We start from the raw sequence: 27,019 nt of genomic DNA, 5'->3' as shown, positions 1-27,019 counted from the left end.
TTTGTTTGCTTATTTGTTATTTCCAGTAAATGTGGATATGGGGTTTGTGGCTGTAGTGTCAAGAGATTCACAATAATTCACCATTTGATTATTTGATTGAATATAAAAGAAAGTTCAGAGTTGCTAATTTGAGACCTTTGTGAGGAGATTTTATTATTAAATGAATATACTGTCGTTATTTCCCCAGACTACTGCATCATATGAGGCCATAAGCAAAGCCGTACAATTGTATGCAAAACTTTGGGTCCCCCTGGGGAAATTACATAACCTTTTTGATTATATTGTGGAAAGAACAGACATTAAAATGATCCTTTCTTCAAATTTTAATGCTCTGTTACTTTTTATGCCATGAATTTAAAAAACATAAAAAACAGTAATGGTGGTGTGTGCGGAAGGACAGGGTTCAGGTTGAGGCACCATACTAAATGTGTGCTTATTACTTATTACTATTACTATACTACTATATTGTTATTATTACTTATTACTTATTGAGGATAGAAAAATATTCTGCTTTTGGTTTAGTGTGGCAGCGAGTGCAGAAAATACACTACACAGACAGAGGCAAGAATGGATTCAACTAGATGAATATCAGCAGATTCTGGAGGCAGACATTCTGCCGTCAGTCAAAGAGGTGAAAAGGGCTGGTTTCTACAACAGGACAATGATCTTAAATCTAGCATGAACCACTTCAGTAAACACAAGCTGAGGCTTTTGGCCCTCACAGCCCTCTGACCTGGACATCACTGAAAACCTGTGGGAAGATCGTCAACCTGCTGTGTGAGCAGGAAAACTTAAAATATCTCAGAACCTGAAGTGATCTTCCAAAGAGGGGGAGTTTCCAAGTACTTACTTAGTAGGGATCCTGAATTTTATACATGCCACTGTTTAATTTTTTTCTATTTTTTAATGAACTAAACATTAACAGAGTATTAATATTTGAAGAAAGGTTCGTTTTTGATGTCTGTTGGCTGCAGTGTTCGCATTAGCATTCAGTACTTTTCATTTAAAAGAAATATGTAATATTATATGTAATATTATAATGCCCAGGGGTGCATACGACTCTCATCAACTTCTGTGTGTGTGTGTGTGTGTGTGTGTGTGTGTGTGTTAGATGTGGTTTGTTTTGTTGTTATATAAACATTTTGTTTTTAAATTATTTATTGTACATAGTGGCATTTCTGAATCAAATCAGACCAAAATTAATTTAACATATTGCAGAGACAGACACCACACACACACACACACACACACACACACACACACACACACACACACACACAGCACACACAAACACAACAAACACACAAACACACCCTAGGAGCACAGTGCTGGCCAAGGCCCAAAGGTTTGATCCCACAGGCAAGAGAGGGGGAGCACAGCCCACAATCTGGGCACATAGAAGGTGTGTGTGTGTGTGTGTGTGTGTGTGTGTGTCACAGAAAGAGAGGAGGGACAGTGTGAGAAGTGGGTGGAGATGTGACTCCTGAGGGAGTGTTGAAGTGTCTCAGCAGCACTTTGGTTCAGAGCCTTTGAAGGCGCTGAAGTTGAAGTTAGCGGCAGTCGAAACACATTCCTACAACTTTGTGTGTATGTGTTTTTACTGTTTCTTTTCCTTTTCATCGACTTTACACCAGACCGCTATGGGAGTACACCGGCTGTCACCGTCCTGTCAAAGGATTTTTAAAGTTCCTGAAGCGTGAGGGGAGAAAAAGACAGATATTCCTGGAAGAGTCACCTAGCTGGACCTCAGGTAAGCTTTCCCTGTTGCTCACCATGCATGCTGCTTCACTCCACTTCACACCGCTGTTTATTGTGGAGAATGACACCACTATTTAGTATTACAATATTACTAAACATTGCCCTGAAGAATATATAAACAGAGTAGAAGCGCCTCAGAAGGAAGAACTAAACTTTCTTTGCAACACATAAATCAGGCAAGTTATGGAAGATATTTTTTGCACACGATGCGTCTTTTATCATTTAACTTGTGTTTATAATCGTGCACGTACACTGTGTAACTGAGGTTCTCATGATACTTTATAATGTGTTTTAAGTGTCAACTGTTGACGAAAAGATATTTAAAATTTAAGAGTGTGTCAATCAAGAATTTACCTTACTCAGAGAGAAGAAAGTGTTGGTTAGCGCACGAGTATGTGCATGAGTTTTGTAAAGGATTTTTAAGCCTTTATTTGTGACAGTTTTTGCTTGGAGCATTTGCATGGGAGGAGAGGTAAAGAGCTGCAGTACAGGCACATGTCAACACATGCAGCCCAGCTTTTGACGTTTGAAAGCTCTGGCCAAAGAGTCCCTCCCTTTTCTTTATTTCTTCTTCTAGAGCTGGTTTCTTCTGCGTGGAATTAAATTGCTCAATCATATTTCTGCAGCAGTGATGTTGCATGTACATGTACAATGTTTTGCAATGGAATGACAGGAAAAGAAAAGATGCTGAGTATTGTTGTGTTTAAATGACTCTCAGGTCAGGAGATGGTTTTTCTCTCCTGCTGAAATTGTCACTTCTCAGTAAGGGTGGCTTGCACAGTGCGCATTTTGAAGTGGATGATGGCATTTGTGATGGATAGATGCCAAGATAACCTCAAAGGAATCACCACTTTATTTCTTTAAAGGTGACTTTCCATAATGGAAAGCAATACATAGGTGCTGAAAGAAAACAACTCGCTGATTTTAGTGAACCTCATTTGACCTGAAAGTTGCTTGAGGTTATATTGTGTTTAGATTTTACTTTCAGTTAATGGTTTAATTTTAAGGCATGTAGGCAAATAAATGGTTTTTATGACCCTGGAGAAAAGCCATAGCTCTGATAAGGCAGCATAATTTGTTAAAGTAGGATTAAGTCGGTTTAGTTTTCCTGTAAAGTTTTTAGAAGAGTAAAGTTTCTGCAGAAATATTGCCGCCAAATTGGTGCAGATCATTCAATTTAGACTGAGAGTTTTTTAAATTATCTGTTGGGTAATTTGGCAAAAGGTGAGCCTCATTAATGACGGTGCTGATAACACAGCTGTTTGGAGTCATTGAGATAAAGTCTAGACTTAGCTGGAAGGATGGATGGAACTGCCTGCCATAAAGCAGAGATGGATATTACCCTTGTGCAATTAGGCTGGCCTGTTGGCCTCTTCAGCTCACTGTCTCATTGCCTGAGTTGCTGAGCGTGAGGTGCAGAAAATCACCAAGCAAAGTAATGAAATTAGCCAGGAAAAGGCTGAAAAATAGAAAACACCATCGAAAATAGTGTGATGTGAGTGGAAAATTGGATCAAATGCCACTGAATCCAAGCAAACACACACTCAAAGACAGTTATACCCACGACTCATCCCATACAGTCAGGTCCAAACGAAGTGTTGGACCACCTGAGTGAATGACAGGCTGGGCTTTCTAACAGGGAATGCTGCTGAGGCATTTCTGACCCTCCCTGTAATTATGGTATTTGCTGTGAGGCCTGAGTGACCCTTTGGGTGTGGGTGGGTGTATGTGAGTATGTGTGGAGGGGCAGTTTAACTTGAAAGGACACCCCCGACCCCCGACACTCCACCTTCCACCCCTCACATGACATGACCTAACCCTGCAGACAGCAGCTCTGAGAGGAAAGGCTCAGGCTGAAATGTTGTACAGTATGGTGGTACAGAGAGGAAGGAAAATTCTAACAGTGTATTTGTGTAATCTGGTTGTTTTGGCATCTTATTTTACTAAATGCTCTACTTTTATAGCCTCAAATTAACATGAAGGGGATAAACAAATGCTGTCAAAGCTGAATGCAGTTTTATTATCAAAGTATTCCCCACAGTCACTTTAAATCTCACCCCCAGAACGTTTCCGTGACTTCATACAGAGTTTTTATGACTGCCTGCAGCTTTGCACAACCACAACTTTTACAGATGCTCAGTAAACAGTAACAGTAAAATTTTATCTTATTGTTGAGTAGAGATTAAAGAATTATCCAGTCTGTCTTTAAAAACAAGTTGTAGGCAGTGGGTGTGTGATGTGGTGGTTGTGGGGGAGCTAATTTAATAAGATGAAAGGGTTCAGTTGACATCAGTCAATTAACTTTTTTTTATTATTGGTTGATGACCCAGACTTGGAAAAACAGTGTATTACTTTACAAATCTGCTGCATTATTACATATTGTATATCATAATAACATACTGTTGATTATACAGTATATTAGGTCTGCTATATTGTGTTAAGCTACAATATTGTAAAGAACAGTGTGATACTGTAGCATATTTATGAGCATGGATCTATACTATGGGCCAGTTGTACTGTGATTGGATGAATATTTGCCTACCATCAGAGATTTTTCTATTCTTTTTATGCCAGGGTCTCTACTTCTAGGAGGCAATTGTGGCCAGTGTTGCAGTGTTGTTAAAGTAATTTTGTATTTTTATGTGATTTTGCAACAATATGATGATGCAGTACCTGAGATATTTAAGTGCCTGCATTAAGCAAAAACGGATTCCTTGTCTGGTTGTTTTACACATTAAGAGTCTTGAATGGTTTTCCAGAAAATTTGCATTACTACAATATGAAAATATTGCAGTATAAAATTATATATGTCATAATAGAGGGTTTTTATGCTTACCATCCATCCCCGGATATCGTCCCTGTACTCCAGCATGCTGTGGCTTGATGTGTAGAATTGTATAGCAGAGTTTATCACCACAGTATTGAATAGAACTTAGTGAAATCTGCTGAGATAAAGAAAAAAGCCAATAACAGTCAAACCTCAAACATAAGATTTAATGCGATGACACTCACATATTTTGTTCCAGCTGCTGTACACTGAAGTCTTGATTTGTATTAACTTAAGAGAAACAATTCCAGTTCTGTGTTTTCAAAGTGTCTGAGTTTTGTCAGAGCGCTCTGGTGTCCTGACAGGGTTAACTGCCTCTGAACTAGAGCAGCACAGTGCTGTTAACTCATCCCAACATAACCACAAAGCTCCAGTTAAAGGCCTCCATGTCCCGACTTCGTGCTGTGGGTGTGAGAGAGGTTGGTTCGGAGGCCGCGCCCTTCCCAACCCTTGAACCCTTCCAGACTGGGGGTTAGCATCGTAACCCCACCCTAACATAATCCTGGACGTCTGATCTGAAATTACACTCCTGTAAAGGCGTTAGCTGTGAAAGTTTCTGCAGATGGCATTTTGACTGAATTAACAGTTTAGTGTGCAGTCATGTTTTTATGCAGTACAATTGACAAACAAGCTTTACTTCTCAGGATTAGATTAGATTAGATTAGATTAGACAAACTTTTGTATTAGGGAGCGCTGGGCGGACAGGGGGCTTTTGCAGAACATGTTAAAAACAGTCTGTACTGTTGTAAAACTCAAACCTAAAACTGTGACGCTAATGCTGCATGAAATGTAGAAATAATGTCCCATGAATAATGTATTGTAACACTAGGGTATGAATGAGAACAAAATGATTTTGACTGCCGACTGGAGCCGGTTGTGCAGAGGTCAAAGGTCAGAGCCATCAGGCGCTGATAACAGTCATGCAGGAAAGAAGTAATAAAATGAGAGAAGAGCAGAGAGCTCGGAGGCAGTTTCTATAAATGAGAACAAGTCAGAGTGAGGAGAGGAGAATGAAGGAGTCTCGTCCAGGTTATCTGGTCCCACCTCTGACAGCCCCCTCCCCAACCCTGCCACTGCCTGATTCTAATTGGTACCTGGATGCGGGCATAACTATCTGGGAGAAGAGAGACTTTTTTATCCTTATTTTTTCAGTTCATATGACAGGTTGTAAACAGTTGTAAACACCCCTCCTAACATCAGAGGGAATAATTTAATGAGCTATATAATGTTAGGGTTATTATGCTTCAGTGAAAACAAGCAGTGCTGACCACCTCTGCTAACCAGTTAGCTTGGGGTAACCCTGCAACATTAACCCTTCATACACCTGGCTAGATGAACACAGCGGGGCTGCTGTTGGACTCTAATCTTCTTAAACCAGCATTAATGGTTTTTCTTGCCACTTCGGGGCAGTGCTACAAGGTTTTAAAATAACACTGATTATAAGTTTAGGCAATATCCATATTTCGGCAATGTATTTTTTTTTTTTTGCAAGGTGGAGGTGTTTATAATACTACTATACTTCTAATTTTATGTTTCATTATGAACAATATTGCACATGGCTGGAAATATCAGGATATTCAACAGCCTAAGAGATTATGTCATCCCTATGCCTGGGAATCTTAAGCGATCTCATTTTGGATTCTTGGTGTCAAAATTGATTTGATTCATAATTTTTTCAAGTCAGTAAACTGAAAGGCAGGCACTATTTTCAGGCTCTTACGCTAATGAAATCCAATATGAAACATAACTTGCAGTCAGAATAACTGGCCTTGATGAAAGTCACTGTCTGACCCAACAGGACAGATAATAAGAAAAGTGAGTGCAGCTTTTTTCAAGTTAACTACAGTCATTTGGAAACATTGTATGCTCCTCTGCCTGTGTTGGAATGATGATACGAACTGTTTATTGGTTAAATGTTTTTTTGTAAAAACCAGTAAATGGTTTGTGTGGTCTGGAGTAAGGAGAAGAAAGCGGAGCACTCCTCTGTACTGTTACTAAAGTGATGTCTCCAGCAGTGGAGAAATGCCTCCCTGCTGTAATGTTAGTTCAGGGGAAAGCTGTTGTTTTCCAAATTGCTGTATGGGCGCAAACAAAAACAGACTGTAGATCAAGTTATTTTCTTTACCCTGACCAGAACTGGCCAGAAGTTCGTAAAATGCTGCAGCACTAACATTAGTGAGCCACGACAGTGAAATTGCAAACTGGAAAACAAAAAAGATGCTGAAACATTCAGTAGAGCTCCAAGAGGAATTGATGGTCTTTTTTTCAGATTTAATTTTCTCCTAATCAATTCATGAATAATTCTGAGGCAAAAAACCAGCCATGCATAGTTTTATATCTGAGTAGGGTTAGTAGTAGTAGCTCCAAGTCACATCATCATGTGTACAGCCCCTGATTGTTTGGTCCAATACAAATCAATACAGCTCAGTGAATTATCAGTGGATGTGCTCCAGATTTGAGTCAACAATATAAAAATGAATCTCCCCCAAAAATAAGGGACATGTATACTTGAATGGTAAATGTAATCTGTTGCAGTGTGTTGTCTGGCATCATCATATTGTATCCCACAGGGGATGTGTATGGGAGAAAAAAATGACATCAGGATATCAAGACTTCACATTGTGCTGAGGACAACAGAAGATGTTATACAGACAGCAGGCGATTCAAATAACTTTTGACAATTTACTGAAACCTTGCAGCTAATATAGGGATTAGTGGGGATTAGAGTGAAGCCTTGAGGCCCATTCATACAAACTGTATGTCATATCAAACTGATTTAAGCTGTAAGTCATCAGGGTCTTTGTCTGACAAAAGCTTGTTTTTAATGATCAATTCCTGACTATAATGATAGCTGTGATGACTTAAATTAAAAGGTCACATTTATACTTAACCTTTTCCTTAACATTCAGAAACTGTAACCGTCTTAATTTGCTATTTTACCAATTTAGTTTTCTACAACCTGCTATGGCCCTCTTGATCTGCTGCTGAACACTTTCCCAGACACCTGAAAACTTAAACCAGGCTTGAAATGTTAAAGACCTGCACGTCTCACCAAGTGCCTTCAGAAATAACCTTTTATCTGAATGGGACCAGCTGCTGTGACACCACGTTGTAGCACTTAATTGTCAAATTTGACATTTTCAGGTTATTTCACTCAGTAAATCTTAGAGGAGGAGCGAAACATCACTCGTGCTTTGTTGTCAACAATTCTCTGGTGTTTTTTCTTCACCATAATACAAGAGTAAACACTTAATAGACTGACAGCGGGTGAAGCCTCCCCATCCATCATGGCTTAATGCTGCAGCACAAAACTCATTACCGTGTTAGATTGAACCAAGGTACAAGCTATGGATGTTGTTTTTTTTTTTAAATGGGTAGGCAGGATTTTGAACTAGTTGATTATGCAAATGAGAGAGTGTCTGAAAGTAAGTTTAGTTGCATGTGGAGGAAAACGTGTTTGCACCGTCACGACTGTGCTGGTACAGATAAGGTGAAGGGGCAACAATTTACCTTAACCCCCCCCCCCATTTAGCATTTACAAGCATGATATAAACACTTAATACATTGTTTATTATTGTTTTTTTACATCCTATAATGTTGTTGTAAGCGACCACAATGACATGTACTTGTGTAAATGGTTAATGAACGACTGATAACACAGGATACAGAATAACAGCTGTAATATTAAAAAGTTTAACTCGTGAAGACATGTTGCGCTTGAAGGGTCATTCGGGGTCATTGATCTTGGAAGTAATAGTTTCAGAAAACCAAGGACAACTTGATTTCTTTCAGAGCTTTCAGATGCATCTTGTGGCTTTCATCAGTAGGCAGAGTTTGGCTGGTTGTAATGCAAAGTGTAAAGTATTTACAAATCCATTGTTCAATAATAAATATAATTATAATGCATAATTATTTAATACATGTAAATAATGTATCATAATATTATAAACTATCTTGTTAATTGTACAAATAAAAATGAACTAAACTAAAAATGACAAGTAATGAACACAATGTGTCAGAAAGCATTTATGAGTTCTTTATGTACTCCTCATAAATGTTAAATATACCAGTTAAGATAATGTGTTATCAATTAGGATGCAGTGTAGGTATGGAGAGGTGAACAGGGCACAACTAACGTCTTCCACTCAAGTTACTGCAAAGATGTGTAGTATTAAAAAAGCTTTTTGACACTTGATTGAAGCTGTATTTTCATTTACGGAAATGTTCTTCAGTCCTTATGGTTTTTAGCGATTCCTTTGAAACTCCCACATTCAGACCAGCACTTTGATGTGCTCACAGGTATCACAGACTACAGATGTGATTACTTGGATATTATATTTCAGCTGAATCCCAGCAGTGCTCTCTTCTCTCCTTTCTTTTTAAGAATGGGGCTAAAATCGCTTAACAAAAACCAGGAAGCAGGTTGATGGGATGAATGCAGTTGGAGAAGGAGCAGGAGGAGAAATAATGTCGTATAGTTTTCAGCGACAAAGGGAAAATCTTAAAATCCTTTAATTCCCTGACAAGACCACGCTCTACCATTAGTCCTGTACCACAATTTACTGTTGGAGCACCTTTGTACAAACATATGGAGATAATTACCTGTATGCCATGGGCCTGGCAGGGCCTGCTGTGTGCTGCTCCCTGCCCTCCTATTATAAAACACCCCTGGGTTTACAAAGCCAGATTGGCAGCTATATGGATCCATGATCCAACTTGTCGGTGTTGCAAAAGTCATCATACAGGAAATGGATGTGTGCTATGAGTAAGTGGATAAGTCATTGTGAAAAATGATAAGACCAAGAATGGACACATTGTTGACCGATGATTAATTAAGTTCATTCTTTTGGTTCATCTCATCCTTATGGACAAATATGTATCATAATTGACCAAGTTAATATTTGTTGCAACTGAAAAATAACAGGAGGATATTTAAATTACGTATTTGACAGAGGGAAGAGCAAGCAAATCTTATAAGAAACTTTAAAACTTCTCTATTATATAAAAATTTACCCACCGTACAGAAGTTGGAAATTAGCTATAGAGACCAAAACCATTTTTTGTAGCAGGCTGTAAACATGTTTATTTCTGCTGTAAAGTTGGGCATTTTAACACGGGAGTCTTTGGGGATTGACTCGCTTTTGGAGCTGGAAATGCTCCATGGAGAGGTGATGAGCAGCAGCTATTGCATGTCTTCAGCTTGTAGCAGAGTGCTGGTAAACAGAAAACCCTCCCTGAGTTGTGTTTAAAACTGTGTGGGTCTGCAGTCGATTTCAACACTGTCAAGCTTCCAACAGAGAGTGACGACTCAGTCAGCTTCACCCTGACAGACAGAGGTGTAGTGACGAGGAATGAAAAAAAAAGCTGCAGATAGTGTTCTCTGTCTGTGCTGGGAGCCATAGGGGCGGTGGTGAAATGTGATCCAGGAAGCTGGAGCTTAACATGTGGCTGCAGGTTGCTACCTGGAGCACACTGCGTGTGTGACTGTGAGATCATGCAGGTGTGATTGTGAAGTTGTGTGTGAGCATGTCAGAGCTGACCTCCGTAGCAGCAGTCATGGCCTGAGGTTTCTGCCCTGCAGCATTGGATGTTTGGATGAAAACATGAATTTTTTTCTTTCAGTCTCAATTTCAGGTTCAGTCGAGTTTACTGAACAACTGAGTGACAAGTCTGTTTGGAGCAGTCACTAAAAGATTTTCGCCAAGCGCCATCTGACTTGGTAGAAACTCAGCTTTTTCACAATTTGGAAAAGAAAATCAATTGCTCTTACTTTTATTTTAAATGTAGCACAGGTCCAGAGTGCAACACAAAGGCGCGCTTCCACAACAAGTACCTTGCGTGTGTGCACCATGAGTATTAACGAGTCTGATGTTGAGGCAGGTAATGCTGATTTGTGGGATTCATTACATGTCTGGCACAGCGGTCATTATATTGAAATGGAATTCATTATATTTCTGTGTTTTCAATCAGAGTGTAATCCATCCTCATCTCTAACTTTAATCAGCCTCCTCTACTCGTTCACTGAAGATTTAAGCCACTGATTTACCTTTATCACAGCCTCACAGGAAACACTACGGGAGTAAATATTTACAGAGCATTTCTCCTTTGACTTATGATGCTGTTAGATTGTGTTCAATCCTCTGTATCTTTTAACAAATTACAAAAAGTTTGGGGTCAGCTGTGATTTCTTCCAATAAGACAAATGTTTTCAGGTTATTTACTTACATTTTTTATGGCTGATCCACATATACAGAACATTTGATGCTTGTTACAGATTTGTCAGTAACAGGTTTGGCGTACAACTTACACCTTGACATAAAGCTTCTTTTTCTAACAGAGTAAATGTGAAACAGATATTTGGGTTAAAATTGTATCAGAATCAAGTCAAATTGCCATATTATACAAACTTATTATGTGACTCATTTCTACATTGCTTTTACCCGAGAACAGATCATTTTACTTCTAATGAATCTGATAAAATAGTTTGTTTTTAAAATCGTGTATTAGCTGTGTATCATCCTCCTCCTGTTTTTCCATGTAAAAGTCCTTGTTCATTTTCTACAAAAGATGTAGGTGTGAGGTGACTGACAGTTGGGGCTCCTCAAGGCTTGGATGGACTAAGTGGGTCATCAATAAAACAGATAAACAACTGAGTGATAAAATATCGAATTCTTTAATGGAAAAACTCAAAGGTACAAGTCTGTGCATAAAAACACGAGTAAATAAATTAACTACGACTCCCACGGTGCCTTTTTGTAAGAACCACTATCTACAGAAATTACAGCAAGACACATTATTTCTCAGAGTAAAAGTTGAAATAATTAAAACTGCTGGCCTCTTTTTAACCAACAGTATTTTGGTATACTCCTGTATTTCAATGTTTAGGAAGATTGAGTTTAATTTCACCCAAACCACAGAAGGATTTCTGCGCTGACACCTAGTGACGAACCAGCTGTGCAGCAAGTTCTATTTTGTTTGCTGATGTGCCAAGAAAAATATGTTTTTTAATTTGGGTGCGCTGACCCTTTATGAAAAATCTGGATTGCAGTGCTAATTCCTGCTTGAGACAGATTTGTTCTGTCTACAGGGATGAGCATGTTAAAGTCTTACTCAAAGACAAAGTCCCTCTTAAATCTGTAATTATTATACTGAGGATTACTTTATACCTCATTATGCCAATCCTGTAGATCCATATCCTTGAGAGTGAGTCCTGTGAAATTTGATGGACTGTATATGCACATATTATAGAATAGGAGCCAGACACATTGCCAGATAATGTAACTATTTCAATGTTGCAAGCATTTATTCAGTGAGACCTGCACTGTATGAATTATCTTATTCATATTTTAGTACCTCATATGAAATGTCTTGGGCCTAAAATAGGACCCTAGACTATATCATGCTTAAACCTATTTTAATCCGGCCTCGGTGATGTGAAAGATAGAAAAATCTGGAAAGATCACAAGATGCCCTAATTCTCTCCAGAACCCAAACAGTGGGCCTTGCCATTGTAATCTGATTATCTGTCACCAAGTGAGTGGAGATAAAACCCCACATACCTGTCACCCTCCAGTGAAACCTCCAGCGCCAGTCAACCTGGAGACGCAGACCTGAATGTTCAGTACATCGTATACCTGGGGAGATCTGTTTCATAAACCCATATAAATCATCAGACAATGTATGACACTGGTATTCATAACTTTGTGGCACAATATGAAGACATCTTTTGTCTTGTCTCTTTGTACCTTTGCATTTATCTAGACACCAGGACTGTTTATGGACTAACAATGGGGTTAAATGGTTTAGATTTTCTTTCATAATACTATCTGAACAACCTTATTTTTGCAGAGGAGCGAAAGGGAGGGGGGGAAATGTGACACATCTTTTCATCTCTGATCTCAGGGAACGGCATTTCTGCCCTGCAGATTGTTCTATGCTGATTGCTTTTAGCTGTGGATGGGCTGTCAGAGAGGCAGTGAAGGGCAAAGTGTTCTGCCCTCCAGTTCTCTCTGCTGTCAGTTGTAGCGAAATTCAAGCTGGCATGGTTTGGCCGTGCATCAGCTGGGCTCAACGTTACCTCATGTATTTCCATTTTTGTTGTGCACATTTGGGTTTGTGTGGTTTTAGTTGAAAAGCGTGAAATACCCATGCAAATGATGCACCTTGAAGCATGTGTTAAATCTGAGACTGTCTTTCATTTAGTTTCCTCAAAAAACAAAAACAAACAAATTGCAAAAAAGGACCTTGAATGTATTAAAATATCTTAAATTTCACTTAAAAAATTACAATTTACAATTTTCTCTTGCATGCTGTTTTTTTTCACTTGCCGTCGGTCCATCAGTCCAAAACAAAAAAAAAAAACAGCAAATCTTTACAATTTGTAGCTAAAACCAGAGAATGTTTGACATTTTTTGCTGAAAAATTACTGAAAAGATTAATCAGTTACCAAATAGTTTCCAAAACAGGGCTAATTGATTATCCAACTAATCGTTGCAGCTCTAAAATGAATTATTTTAGTTTGTTAATCCATCCTTGCATTAATGATAACTTATAATAACTTTTTTTTATATACTGTTGTAAACTGCTAAAATGTGTTAGTATGATAAGTGATTGTTGTCGACATCGTCCCTACTGGTTTTCCATCATACATACATTCACATATACTTTGTCGTATTACAAAAGGTCTTATCCGGCTTAAATTGAACTTGGTGAAATTTTGTGCAATTTTTTATACTTTGTTTTTTCAGTCCTCCTCATGTACTTAAGTGGAGACAGTGATTATATAGAATTTCATGTACTTTGTCACTTCATTTCTGATAGTTGAAACGTTTGAGCCTCCATGTACTTTTTCAAATTCCCGTGCTAGAAAGTGTAATACACGCTATACTTAACCCACATGTCACTCATCACTCCACTCCTTGTTCTTTCCTCTCCTAACCTGCACACAGGAAAACAGTTAACGTGGAATCCAAACTTCTGAGTTTAAATCAAAGGAGTGATTCTGGGGATTTTGATCACATCAGTTATGCTGTTGTAGCTACAACAATGAAGTATGACAAACATGGATTAAAATGTAGATTAGGTTCAATGAAAGTTTGTGGGAATGTCATAAAACCATTGAGTCAGCTCTGAAGGAAACCGAAAGTGAAATTAAACCAGAAAAATTTATTAAAACTCCACTTAGTGGGTATAGCATTTGTAGTCGACAGAAAAACTCAAATAGATTTTACTCTGATATGAGTTTTTGCATGATTTAAAGTCACATCATCCAGGTTTAGTCCACTGATTCATCTTATTTTATGCATGTTTATAATGTTCTCTAAGAAAATCTAATTTTAAGGAAAAGCTGCCTGCTAATTAGATATTTAAATGCTATTTAAATTTCAAGAAATGTTTTATGAGCAGTTTAAATGTTATAAATAATCAAGGCTTTGGTTTTCATCCATACGGCTTCAGCTTTAGCTTGTGATCTAAATTCGTCTCTGTGTTTATTTTTTAACAATTCATTATGCACTTTTGGTCAGGTCTCCCTTGTAAAAGACATATTACAATTCCATCTGTGTGGGATTCTGATCCTTTGTTGATTATGAAAGCAGCAATTTGATGGCTCATGCCTCCAAGGATATTTGATGCACATACAGCAAATACCAGCTCAGACATATAGTACACATGCAGCTGTTTATACTCGGATCAGGACTGAACCTTTTACTATCATCAGCATGATACCAAGTCATCAAACTACAAATCCCTCCTCATAGCTGCGCAATGACAAAGGCTTAGAAGTAAAACATTTGATGAGCACTTGTTGCTGGTATTTGGCCACCAAAGGAATAATTATGGGGAAGGGTTTAGGCTGCCACCTGTCTGAAAGGGCTCAGAGGCAACTTTCTGTCGCTGAAACAATGTGTTGCTTAACTTTTGCCTTTTTTTCTGGTGAAGGCATGTTGAGACAAGAGTCAGATACCTTGCCACAGACTTCCCTTTGCTGTTGTGTCATTGTGTATTCTGTGTCCATTTTGTATTCTTTGTAGAGCTGGAGCTCGGGGGAAATGATTGGTCTATTTACAAAACAGTGTAGATACATGATTTATCTCTGTGTTACGTGTTTTTCTGCACATAGACAAGACTGTTTACTCAAGGAAACTCAAGGACAGAAGTTTTTTTTCCAATAAAGAATCAAATGTATATCTCTCTTTCTTTATTTTCACAGGTCTGTGGATGTTCATGTAGCTATTAAAGATGGCAGCTTCAGGAACAACCCTCCTCACATTAGCAGCATTGCTCCTGCATGTGGCGAGATGTCAGGGAATCATGGGAAAAGGAAAGGACAGCTCGCCGCTGAGGTTCACACACCATCTCTACAACGCCACCATCAACGAGAACTCGGCCCCGCGGACGTACGTTGAGACACCACTGAAGATGGGTATTGAAGTGACAGATCTGTTCTGGGAAATCACATATAATGTTGTCTCAGGTGACGATGACGGCCTTTTCCAAGCAGAGTCAGTCAAAGTTGGGGATTTCTGCTTCCTCAGGATCAAAACACGCAGCAGTAACTCAGCTCTCCTTAACAGGGAGGTCAGAGACACTTACACTCTCACTGTGGAGGCAACCGAAAGCACGTTTGACTTCCAGGTGAAGACAAAGGTGTTTGTCCAGGTGCTTGACACCAATGACTTAAAGCCTCTTTTCTATCCTGCCTCATACAATGTGGGCATCAGGGAGGATACCCCACTTAGGTCAAGTGTGGTCAGGGTTAGCGCTACAGATGCCGACATTGGCAGCAATGCTGAATTTTATTACTCTTTCACCAGCAGAGCTCATCCTTTTGTTGTTGACCCTTTCACAGGCACAGTCAGCCTCATCAAAAAGCTCAATCACACCCGGTCGGAGAGATACGACCTCACTGTTTTAGCTGAAGACAGGACAAAGAAGATATCTGGTGTGCAGAAATTCGGTAATGTTGCCAGAGTCACAGTAAATGTACAAAAGATGTCTATGGGGTCTCCAGTTATCACAACTTCCCCCAAACCCACAGTCTCTACAGATGGCAAAATAACTATCAATGTCCACGTGGAAGCAGGAGTTAAGTCTGTGGAATCCCTTAATATTGTTGAAGGGGATCCTCACAAGTGTTTTGAGATAATCCCCTTAGGTGTGCAGGGCAGTGACTTCCAAGTGATCTCTACAAAGAGGATTATCTGGTCTCAAACTCCTTTTGGGCTGAATCTGTCCCTTCAAGCTAAAGACAGGAGCGCCCCAAGTTTAGTCTCTCCAATTGCACAAATCCACATTCCGGCCTATCATTACAGCCCATTGGCATTTTTGGAAGACACCTACATTGTCACATTGAGTGAGTTTTCACCTCCTAAAACTCATGTACTGAAGGTTTCTGTCACCGCAGTACCTTATAATGTTACCTTTAGTATCAAGAATAATCCAGAAAGCTCCAATTTCAAGATAAATCCCAAAACAGGGATTATCATAACAACTGAAAAATTTGATTATGAGAGAAAGGATCGATATGAGTTTGATGTATTGGCCAATCATGGTGAAGCAGAGACTCACATAGTGGTTGAGATAACAGATGAAAATGACAACAGCCCACAGTTCAGCCAGACTTCATATCAGGCCACAGTGGACGAAAACACCCCTGTTGGCAGCAGTGTTTTGAAAGTAGCAGCCACAGACAAAGATAAAGGCAAAAATGGCTTTGTGACGTATGCTATTGCCAACTCAGGCCCCTTACCTTTTACAATAGACCCCTTTACAGGTGTCATCTCAACCTCCGAACACCTGGACTACGAGCTGATGAAAAGGCGGTACCACCTTAGAGTTTGGGCTTCGGACAGCGGCAGCCCCTTCAGTCAGGTCAGCGAATGTCCCGTGACGATAACCCTTAACAACATCAACGATAACATCCCTCTATTTGAGAGGGTGGGCTGCAATACCACTGTACCTCAAGACTTACCTGTGGGGTACACAATCTGCGAGCTGTCAGCCATTGATTTAGATGAGCTGCAGCAGCTGAAGTATGTCATTGAGTCGGGGAATGAGCTCCAAGTCTTTGGTATTGACTCATTGTCAGGAGCCATCACCCTTAAGCAACCAATTCCCCTGCGAGCGGGTTCGTTCACTTTGAGAGTTGTAGCCACGGATGGGAAGCATCACTCGGACGCCTCAGTTGTCAGGATAACTGTCACTAACAGAGGTGACGAAGTAACGCTTCACTGTCAGGAGACGGGCGTTTTCAAAGAGCTAACGGATAAATTGATAGAGTCAATCAAACCTATTTTAACCAGTCAAGAGGAAGACACGTTCTCTGATATACACATCACCAACCGACACTCTCCCAAGTTTGACCCTAGCATTCCCAGTTCAATTGACCTCATTGAGGACCATCCGTTGAATTCCACCATACTTCAGTTCAAAGCAACAGACAATGACACTGGGTTTAACAGTAAGCTGGTCTATGCCATATCAAGCGGGAATGAAGATGGCTGTTTCTCCATTGACACTTTTTCTGGTGACCTTCAGTTAGTTTGCCCACTTGACAGAGAGAGTAAGGAGTTCTACATTTTGAACATCACTGTGTATGACTTGGGAACACCACAAACATCTGCATGGAAATTCATTGCAGTGAACATCATGGACGTCAATGACAACCCTCCTGTTTTTGATCAGCCCAGATATGTGATACGGGTGCCTGAAAACACAGAAGTTGACTCTATTATTTTTACAGCTCGCGCAATTGATCTGGATGCAGAGACAAGTGGTAATGTTCAATATTCCCTAATGACGTCTACTGACATGTTCAGAATTGATGAATTGACTGGCGAGGTCATTGTGACGCGTCATTTGGATCGAGAAACCTCACCCAGGCATGACCTCCAGATTGAAGCCAGAGACCAGGCCAGAGTGAGCCCACAGTTGTTCTCCATGATTGACCTTGTGGTTGTTTTGCAAGACATAAATGACAACCCACCCAAATTTGTACCCAAAGTTTACAAAATAAAAGTTCCAGAAGATGTCCCTGTGGGTACCCTTCTTGTCTGGGTGGAGAGCGTCGACTTAGATCTGGGCAGCGGAGGGCTTGTCACTTACAACCTCAAGAACACAGAGAGCGGGATCTTCCACGTCGACTCCTCCACGGGTGCCCTGACCCTTGAGAGGGACTTGGACTTTGAGAGGCGGCCATCTTACAACCTCACAGTCCGGGCTGTCGACCATGGCCTCCCTCGCTCCCTCTCATCCTCCTGCTTTGTGGAGATTCAAGTTCTGGATGTCAATGAGAACCTCTACAGGCCAGTGTTCTCAGAGTTTGTGTATGAAGCCAGAGTGATGGAGGATGCAGCAGTGGGGACATCTGTGGTAACACTTACAGCTGCAGATAAAGATCTGGGCAGGGATGGAGTCGTCAGGTACCACATCCATGAAGGCTCTGGTCTCGGAGTTTTCACCATCGATGAGGAAACAGGTAATAAACTGTGTTTTTACTATATTTTAATAGTAGTGGGTGGGAGGGATATGTACAAATTCAAACATGTAATTTGTCCAGATTAAATCAAAATCATCCTGTTTAGCCTGATACTATCTATATTATTGAAATGCCTGACTCCATCTGCCTGAATTGCGTGACCAGTAGAGCTCATAGAAGTGGATACAAGCTAATCATGTTGCTGTAATGCAGCTGCATTTTAAAAAGTAGAGAAAGAGCCTTTACTTTATTAATAATTTATGGTATAAATTGCTTCTCAGATGTTGTAGTCTTGTGATTATTCATTCAACACAGTTCCCCATTTTCCTGAATTTTACAATGTTAAATACAACAGCAGTAGCGTACTTTACTAATAATCAGCAGGTTAGGGTGACCTATGAGCATGCATGTTATGAAAGCACCAGCTGGAGTACTAGACAAACTAATTCAAACTATCTATTGTCCCTCATAGGGTCCATTAGTAGCTGTTCTTGAGCTTTGAAATTTAGATATTCGATTTCCATTTTTCTAAGAATATAAAGACCTCTCATCCATGTTGGCATGCACATTGAGATTAAGGTTAATACTTGACTTTGGAAACAGTGGTTGATAAAAGAATCTTACCGCAGGATACAATGTTGAATGGAAGACAAAATGGACATTTCAAAAGCTATAATTTTATACTAGAAACAGCCTTTGAATGAATCCCCCGGCTGTTTGCAAGGTTAAGAATGATCTTTCAATCCCTACATGGCTTTAATGTTTTCTCGTGTTTGAATAATAGTGCAGATTTTGAATAAATGGCAGCACTATTCACCTCTAGGTAAGTCAAAGCTCAGACTCGGGTATATCAACACAATGACATGCCTACACCATACTGTCATAGAAGATCTTCACAGCAATAAATTTTCTAATGTAGGTTTCCTAAAATGAGACACGTGCATGGTTGTATGACATGGTATTTCCTCTGGGGTAGTTAAGCATATCCTTTGCAGAGGATACCTTGCAACCTCTCTGCATATCATGTCAAATTCCATTATCCTGCTGCTGCACTTAAAGCTAAAGATATAATCAGGGCAAGTAGAGTTCTCTGTCATAATGAAACCGTGCTGAAATATATCCCTTTTCCTGTGTTGCTGGTTTTTGAGCTCTCCCTCAGGGTATCCATATTTTCAACTGTTTCTGAAGGCAAATGTGAAGAAAAGTCGATTTCCCTTGTTTTTACCACAATTACATTGTGGTAGTCTGCTTTGTGTATACCATAAGAACTTGTGTAAGTTTTGGCAACAGAAATATCTCCCAGGTAGCTAAGCAGAGAATGTTAAATATGTCCCAACCCACTTTTGGGCACTAATCCAGACTTTTTATTATGCAAACAGGCACTTGAAGCTTGATGACAGCCAAAGTGATTGATATTTCCTCCAGGGTGGTTACAGTTATTAAATATAAAGAATATGATAAGTAATTAATTCCAGAGCCACAACAAGAAGTTTGAAACAAGTGAATACTGCTGTGCTGTTCATAAGTAAAATCAATGTTCTATCACTTTCCCCACACTTTCATGTGTCTCAGGTGTGATTCGTACAACAGAGACGTTGGACCGTGAGACGATGCCTCACTACTGGCTTTCTGTCTATGCCACCGACCTGGGGACTGAACCTCTGATCTCCTGGACTCACGTCTTCTTGGAGGTCCTGGACGTTAACGACAATGCTCCAGAACTTTCCCAGCCGGTATATTTCGCGTCCGTCCAAGAGAACGTGGACATGGTCAAATCTGTTGTCCAGGTGTCGGCCAAAGATGTAGACACATCTTCTGAGGGGAAGCTTTCCTTCCAGATGCTGGAATCTCACCGGACGTATTTTGACGTTGATCCCAAAACAGGTAATTGAGAGTGAATGAGCATAAACATTACTGCTACAAAGCAGTTTCATTAAACATAGGAATCTACAAATTTGCAGTGTTGCCATTACAGCACAAGGCTTTCATTGTAAAACAGCTAATTTCAAAAATGTGTTATCATCCTGTTGTCAACCTCTGTCAACCTGTCTCATGGATAATGGAACCTCACTGACTTTCAATCCATAAAAGTGCACATACTTTCCACTATTACGCCTTTGCTTGTTTACACTGAACTAAACAATGGTATAATGCCGCCCCATTGTATGATTTTTAGATAGCATGCCGACATTCTTGAATCAGAGGCATGACTGGTAACACAACAGCTTTAGCTTCCTGTCCCGCCAATGGTCCTGTCTTGCCAGCTCTCCATTTTACGCAGACATGGATCCGACTACCTCCACTGCCAGCATAAAGGCAGAACAACAACGCCCCCCCATTCTTTGTACCTTTTATACAGAACAGCAAGGTGATATATAAAGCAAAAATTCCTTCTCATTATGCCTGATGCTCATCCTCTACTCATCAAACTCTGAATGTAAGCCTGCTTGCCAGTTAAAAAATCTAATATTATATAGGATAATTAATAAAGCCTGCACTGCAAAAAACATTGCATGATGATCAACAGGTAACTTGCCTATTCCCGATTAATAGCATAATAATTTAGATTACATTTTGAAATGAAATCATCTAAGCAGCTTCACCTCCACCTATAGATGTTGAAATATTCAGCTCAGCCCTGAATCATGTAAATGAAGATTTTATTGAGCTAACATACGGACAGGGACATATACATTAACTCTGGGATACAGGATGTAATTTAATCAGCCGTCACAGTGTCATCCTCCCGTTTCACGAGCAGTTTGGAGAGAAATACAGGCAACACGCTCCCCTCTGATTGATTTACATTTTGATTCAAACTCCCTTTGTGAATATAAGACATCTGGAGCAGCTCTTTGCTTTGTCTTTCACAAATAGCTTTGACATGTCTCTATATGTTGCCGTGTCCCTGTGGCAGATTTACATTTTGATTCAGAGCTATTACTGCAGCTGTAAAACCTAACAGTGCGTTATTTCTCACAAGGGAAGAGGTTGAAAAATGGTTGATATCTCCTAATGCACTGTTGCAAGTCTGAGTAGAGCAAGTGATGCAGAACCCCGGCAGGTCACAGAGAGCGCAGAGCTGAAAATAAAACTTCATAATGAGAAACTTCTGAAGAGGTCACTCACAAACTCACTCATCCGTTTCCTGATGGATGTGGAGTTAAAAATCTAAAACAGCAGGAAAAAGAAAGGAGAGAAAGATGCCAGTAACCCCCTCAGGTATTTGCATGCTCATCTTTGACAGTTGCAACTGAGTCACCTCGAACAGACTTTGATGTTCAATCAAATGAGCGCTACATGCTGCTACAAGCCCTGTCCTCTTCTTATAATCTCCAGGTTGGTCTAGTGTTTGCCCACGCCCTAAGGCCAGTATACTGAGGGATTACAGAGAGGGAGGGCAAATTGTTTTAATACTGAGACGTCACACAAAGGCAGGCAGGACAGGAGGTGTTGAAACAGCTGGAGAGTGTCACATTAAAACAAGTTTTTTTTTGTACAAAAGCAGGTGTATTTGATATTCATTTACTCATGCATACAAGCCCAGGATGAAAAGGGATATTGTGTCTGTGTGTACTTTTTACAGTCTGAGGATTTCCTAATGGCAAGTCTCATCTGTAGACTGAGGTCTTTTGAATGTAGATGACCTAAATTCTTGTTTAAAAAAAAACAAAAAAAAAACTGCTGAACTTTTTACTTAATTCTTCACTTATATGGGTTTGCATGAGACAATTAAAACAACACAGAACTGGCAGAAGAAGAAAAGACCTAACTAACCACAGATAAATATCAGGTAATAATTGAACTGCTTTCACAAAAAGAGTAAAAATTACAAATTACACAATAAAACTGAAAACTAAACTAAACTGATTTAAACAAGATTGTTTCTTGTAAAATTAGGTTGAAATTACATGAAATGCAACTTAAACCACATGCGAGCTCCACAAAGACAATATGTGGACAAAGTCATGTGGATACCCCCATCCACATATTTGTGCACTTTTGCTCTGAGGCTATTTTTCATAGTTGGTCTAATGAAGGGAAATCATACAGCATAAAATAATATTTTAGGCAACAGTGAATGTCCAACTTTTTGGAAAAAGATGGTTCGTGTCCCTTTCCTGTTTCAACATGACAACACCTGGAGCACAAAGCGGGGGCCGTAAAGAAATGGTTCTCCTAGTTAAGTGTAGAAGAATTTGACTTGCCTTTACAGAGCCCTGACCTGAACCCCATCCAACACCTTTAAGATGAACTGGAATGAGCTCACGCCTTAAAAATCAACATCACTGTTGGACCTCAATGATGCTCTTGTGGCTGAATTCAGAACAAAGTCCTGCAGCCAGGTCCCAAAATCTGGTTGAAGAGTGGGGGCTGTTATAGCAGCAGATTAATGCCCATGGTTTTCAAATTAGATGTTCAACAGCCAAACGTGAGTGTAATGTTTTAGTAAATAGTGTAAAGTGTCCACATACTTTAGGCCATGTAGTAGGCAGGAAAGGCATTAAGAGGATACGCTGAAAAACTATAGCAACTACTACAGAAAATCAGCAGACACTAAAGAATAGAAAAAAAAACTTGATATCAGCATTCACTGGTCAAATAAGTCCATGTCAAGGAGGGATATTGTGTTATTTTGCACAAATGTTCTGTTGAAACCAGCTCTTCCGAACATGATCCACCTTGTCTTATTTTCACAAATGCACCCACTATTACTAATGTACAGGGTGACTGGTGTAGAAACCTCTCGTGCCTCGACAGGATGAAGATGACTCATGACTGTATGAAGGTTTCTGTCGAAGCTTTTTACTCTCCTTAAGCGAGTATTTACTTCATACTGCAGCATAGTCAGTCTGATTCAACCTAGAGGAATTACTTGAAGTAAGTCTCAGGAGGGAAGGATGTGTGCTGAGCGACAGAAAGGAAATCTGAGTGAAATCTAGTCCGTTCTGAGTTTTTTTTTTTTTCGAGCTGTTGTTGCTTTAAACAAGTTGTTGTCTGACCCTGACAACAGGTTTGTGCAGGGAACAAGGGTGTGCCAAATTACCAAAATTACCGAAATTTGGTGTGTCTTTAGTTATGTAAGTTCAATGATGTGTTATGTTGGTTGTTGGCAAGGCCAGGCAAGCCAGGAATGTTCCCAATTCATTAGCATTTTCAAGATCAAATTCCTCAAATCACTGCACAGACTCTAAGATCCCCAGACTGATATGTCGTGGAGCAATACTGAACAAACGGAGAGCTGGTTATCATGAAAGATTAAGTCTGGTGATATTCCATATTTTTCATATTGTCAGTAAATACACTGAAAAGACCAAAACCAACAATGTATCTGCCGCTGAATCTGCCACTGAAAATAGTCCCCAGCAAATGCCTTCCTCCTGTTTTCCTCCTGTATGAATAGCGTTTGATAAAAATGACTATAAATGTATAAGCTAGCAAGTTAGGATAGTCATAAAGTGTTGAGAGACGGACTAATACATTGTTTTAATGCGATATGTTGACAATAAGAACAACACTGAATAACACCAGCATTATCCTTTAAACATTTTCTACCAGACATTATCTACCAGAAAGTCAGTTGACTCCAGTTGACAAAATAGAAATAGTTCCCTCACTTTGATGTTTTTAACTGAAGTCGATGGGTCATTGTGGTCCATATCAAGCAAATCTTTTTATATCACTCTGCATGCATCTCTCCATGGATGTTTGAAGCATTACAAAAACTTGCTGTTTGCTTCTGAATGCACCTTGAGACAGTGTGTCTGTTCAGAGTGGCTGCAGCGATCAGATATCATTGTGAGTAATTCCGACAAACGAGGCTGAGTGTTTTCCCATCCCAGATCTCTGATCAGATCAGATAGTTGTATGATAATGAAGGGCTTCTAAAGACCCAGTGTTGGCAGCTTGGGTGGATTAGTTCAAAACTGCCTGCTCCTGCAATTAGTAATGAACTGGGCCGTTTGCTGCTCTTTTCAGGGGCTCGTTTACCCACACAACTTCATTTGCATACATTTGTTATTGACAAAGTACTACTGCATTTTTAGTTCAAGAGAGAAATTCCCCTTCTAAACCAATTCAACTGAATTTGGACTCCTTCCTTGCAATCTTGATATCTTGAACGGTTTTTCTTTTCCTAGGAGTCTTAGTTTTCCTCCCCCTCCCTCACAGATTTAGTTGCTTGTGAATGCCAGTGTGTAATTTAAGATGTCTCCCTTGAAAATGTGATTCTGAGAGAGCTCACCGAGTGAAATAAAGGCAGCGTTAAAAAAGTAAAAAAAAAAAAAGCAATGATGGGAAGGGAGTTGTAGACTGGGAGTGAATCCAGAGAGAAAGACAAGGAAGCAAACAAACCGGGCCTCAGCATTGCCAGACAACACTGTTTATCTTCACGTGGTTTTGACAGCCGTCCAGCATGGCTGAGTGAAAACAGGCGACAAGGGAGAGACGAGGCTTTACCCCTGATTCCCATGTCTACGCTAATGACAAAAACACACTTTCTAATGTGTCCCACCTGTCCTAATGATGCCCTCCCAGCGGGGCTTGTTTGCACTGTTGTAAAAAGGACCCAACGACCCTCAGCAGGGTCTTTCACTCCACTTACGACCCCAAACTCTGTCTACAAAGAACAATTCCTAAATCGCCTCTTGCACAGAGTCCTAACGTCTTAACATTTTCTACTTAAATTCCTCAAAACTTGAGTGACTCCAGTGCTCGCACATAATATGCATTGTATTAATTAAAATTAAAAAAAAAAACTTTTTTCCTTGCAACTTCTTCCTTTAGTTTATACAGAAATATTCAGTTCTGTTGATCTACCTGGCAGTCTTCATACTTTTCTGTCAGGCTTTGGCACTGATATTATAATAATATTTATCTTTGAACTACTTGTAATTAAAATTTATGACATAAAGAAGCTCAAGCAGCATGAAGCTGTAATTATGCTTTCGTGTCCGCATAGCTACGACAGTTCATGTCACAAAAATGTTGTCAATAGTGCCCATCCATTTTGAAGTATATCAGACCCTAACTCTGCAGATGACATGTTTTTCTTTTGGAGGTTCCCTGCTAATCTCTGTTCATCCAAGTACTTCCAGCTACTTATTATAGAGAAAATTTCCTGGGGGAAATGGTGACCTGTTAGCACCACCTTCATAAAACCGGCACCCTGATCGAAGCCTCTTTGATCAAACTCAGTTGTCTTGACAAAATTTGTTGCAGCTACATTTGATGGTGCGGTAAGAAGGCGGGAAGGAAGGAATTACAAAATTACAAAGTACCTCTTGGCACAAGAGATAATAGGAATAGGAATAAACAGCCCATAGATAATAAAACATTGTGAATGCAGGAAGCTGTTGTTCGCACCTGGCCAATCACAGCTCGAAGTGGGTCTTACACAGACTCTCCCAGTTCTGACCGGTAAGATATTTGACCAACCTACAAAAACGTCTGAAGAAGCATACTGGCACCTTAAGGACCTGAGTTTGCTTCTAGTGAAGTGATGAAGTGTCAGATCGCATAACATTATCTGAAATTGCCTGTTTGAAATGTTCTTAGTATATAAAGCTGCCTTGCCTTGACAGTGAGAGACTAATGCTCACAAAAAAATCAAATGATGATGAAATGATACATTAAATATATTTGTCAAAAGAAAAAAAATAAAAAGAAGAATGCTTTATAGTCATTATTTAATCAAAAGTCAAGGTAAACAAGTGCGTTTTGAGATTATATTTAAATATATAAACCGTTGTGCCTGCAATGCAGATGATTTTTCATAAAGACCTTGTACAATTTCAATAAAACTTGTGAATATGTACTTTACTTTTCTTACATTTCTTTATGAGGTGACAGTCGATTAAAGCAGATTTTTATGTGTGTGACGGCAGGAAGTTGCACAAAAGGCACTGTAATGATTCTGTTGCTCCTGTTGTAACTACAAAATCCTCTCAAAATCTGCAAAAGCTGAAAAGTGTCAGGCTGACATAAAACCATGAACAATAGCAGGATCCATAATCATTTCACACACTCCTCCACAGTCTGACCCCCATTATTATCCCCCCAGCAATATTGGCAGCCCTCCCCTGCCAGCGTGTCTCTGCTGTCCCTATTAGAGCTAATAGCAGCCCTAAAACACTTCACTTAATTTATTTAGATTGGGTGAGATGAGGTCAAAAGATACTCTCATCAGCACAATGGGGAAACTGACTCACTGCTTCTGGAGAAAAAAAGAAAAATGTCGAAGCTAAATTAAACAGAATATGACAAAGTGGCAGCTTTGAATACAAAGCTTCTGCAGCAGAAAATATTTAATGAATTTATTTTTTATTTTTTACTAATCAACTAGTTTATTCTGTCTCCAGTGTTATTCTGCAGTTTTTGCATTAATACATTTAATTATGGCATATTTGTGGATATAATTGTGATGCCAGAGATGCCCATCATTTCCTGCTAATGACCAATGCTCTCCTATTAAAAAAAAAAAAAAGAATAAAAGAAGAAATATATATATGTATCTACTCGTGAAAATTCTTCAACTAATCAAGAGCCTAACAGGTGATTGATCAGTCTAATAGGAATCCTGCAATTTACATCAGTGTACAAATCCAGATGTTAAGCAAATAAAACATTTTGAATATGTATGTAATACATGCAACTCCTAGTTGTTAGCTGCTAGTTTTCAAAATGTTTTAACTTTCTGAGCCTAAAGTGAAATCTGAAAAGTTCAGATTTCCCAGTGAACAGCTCTGCAGCAGCCAAATGTGTCTGGATAACCTGCTGAGCCACATAGTTTATGTCTTATAGCAGGAACAAGCAAACTGTTAGAGATACAGACATGAACGCTGAGTCAGCCGCCAATTGAACAGCCTGTATTTATTTTGGTGTGTCAGGCGCTGAGGGCTCTAATAAGCCTGTATCAGTGGCAGATGTGGTCAGTCATAAAGAATCTGTGATTGGCT

General features: G+C 39.6%; 1 protein-coding gene across 1 annotated transcript in view; it reads left to right on the top strand.

The window, feature by feature from the left end:
- fat2 (FAT atypical cadherin 2) overlaps positions 1-27,019 on the top strand; it is a 138,173-nt gene that overhangs the window by 30,065 nt on the left and 81,089 nt on the right. Inside the window, 4 exon segments of the mRNA XM_022760174.1 lie at positions 725-777; positions 1,635-1,750; positions 14,796-18,062; positions 19,635-19,946. Of these exon segments, the coding sequence (XP_022615895.1) occupies positions 725-777; positions 1,635-1,750; positions 14,796-18,062; positions 19,635-19,946 (3,748 nt within the window).

The sequence above is a fragment of the Seriola dumerili genome, unplaced genomic scaffold (genome assembly GCF_002260705.1).
Source record: "Seriola dumerili isolate Sdu_G_001 unplaced genomic scaffold, Sdu_1.0 BDQW01000331.1, whole genome shotgun sequence".
Taxonomy (NCBI): Eukaryota; Metazoa; Chordata; class Actinopteri; order Carangiformes; family Carangidae; genus Seriola; species Seriola dumerili.
The sequence above is the reverse complement of the archived record's forward strand: the minus strand, read 5'-3'. Positions and strand labels throughout refer to the sequence as shown.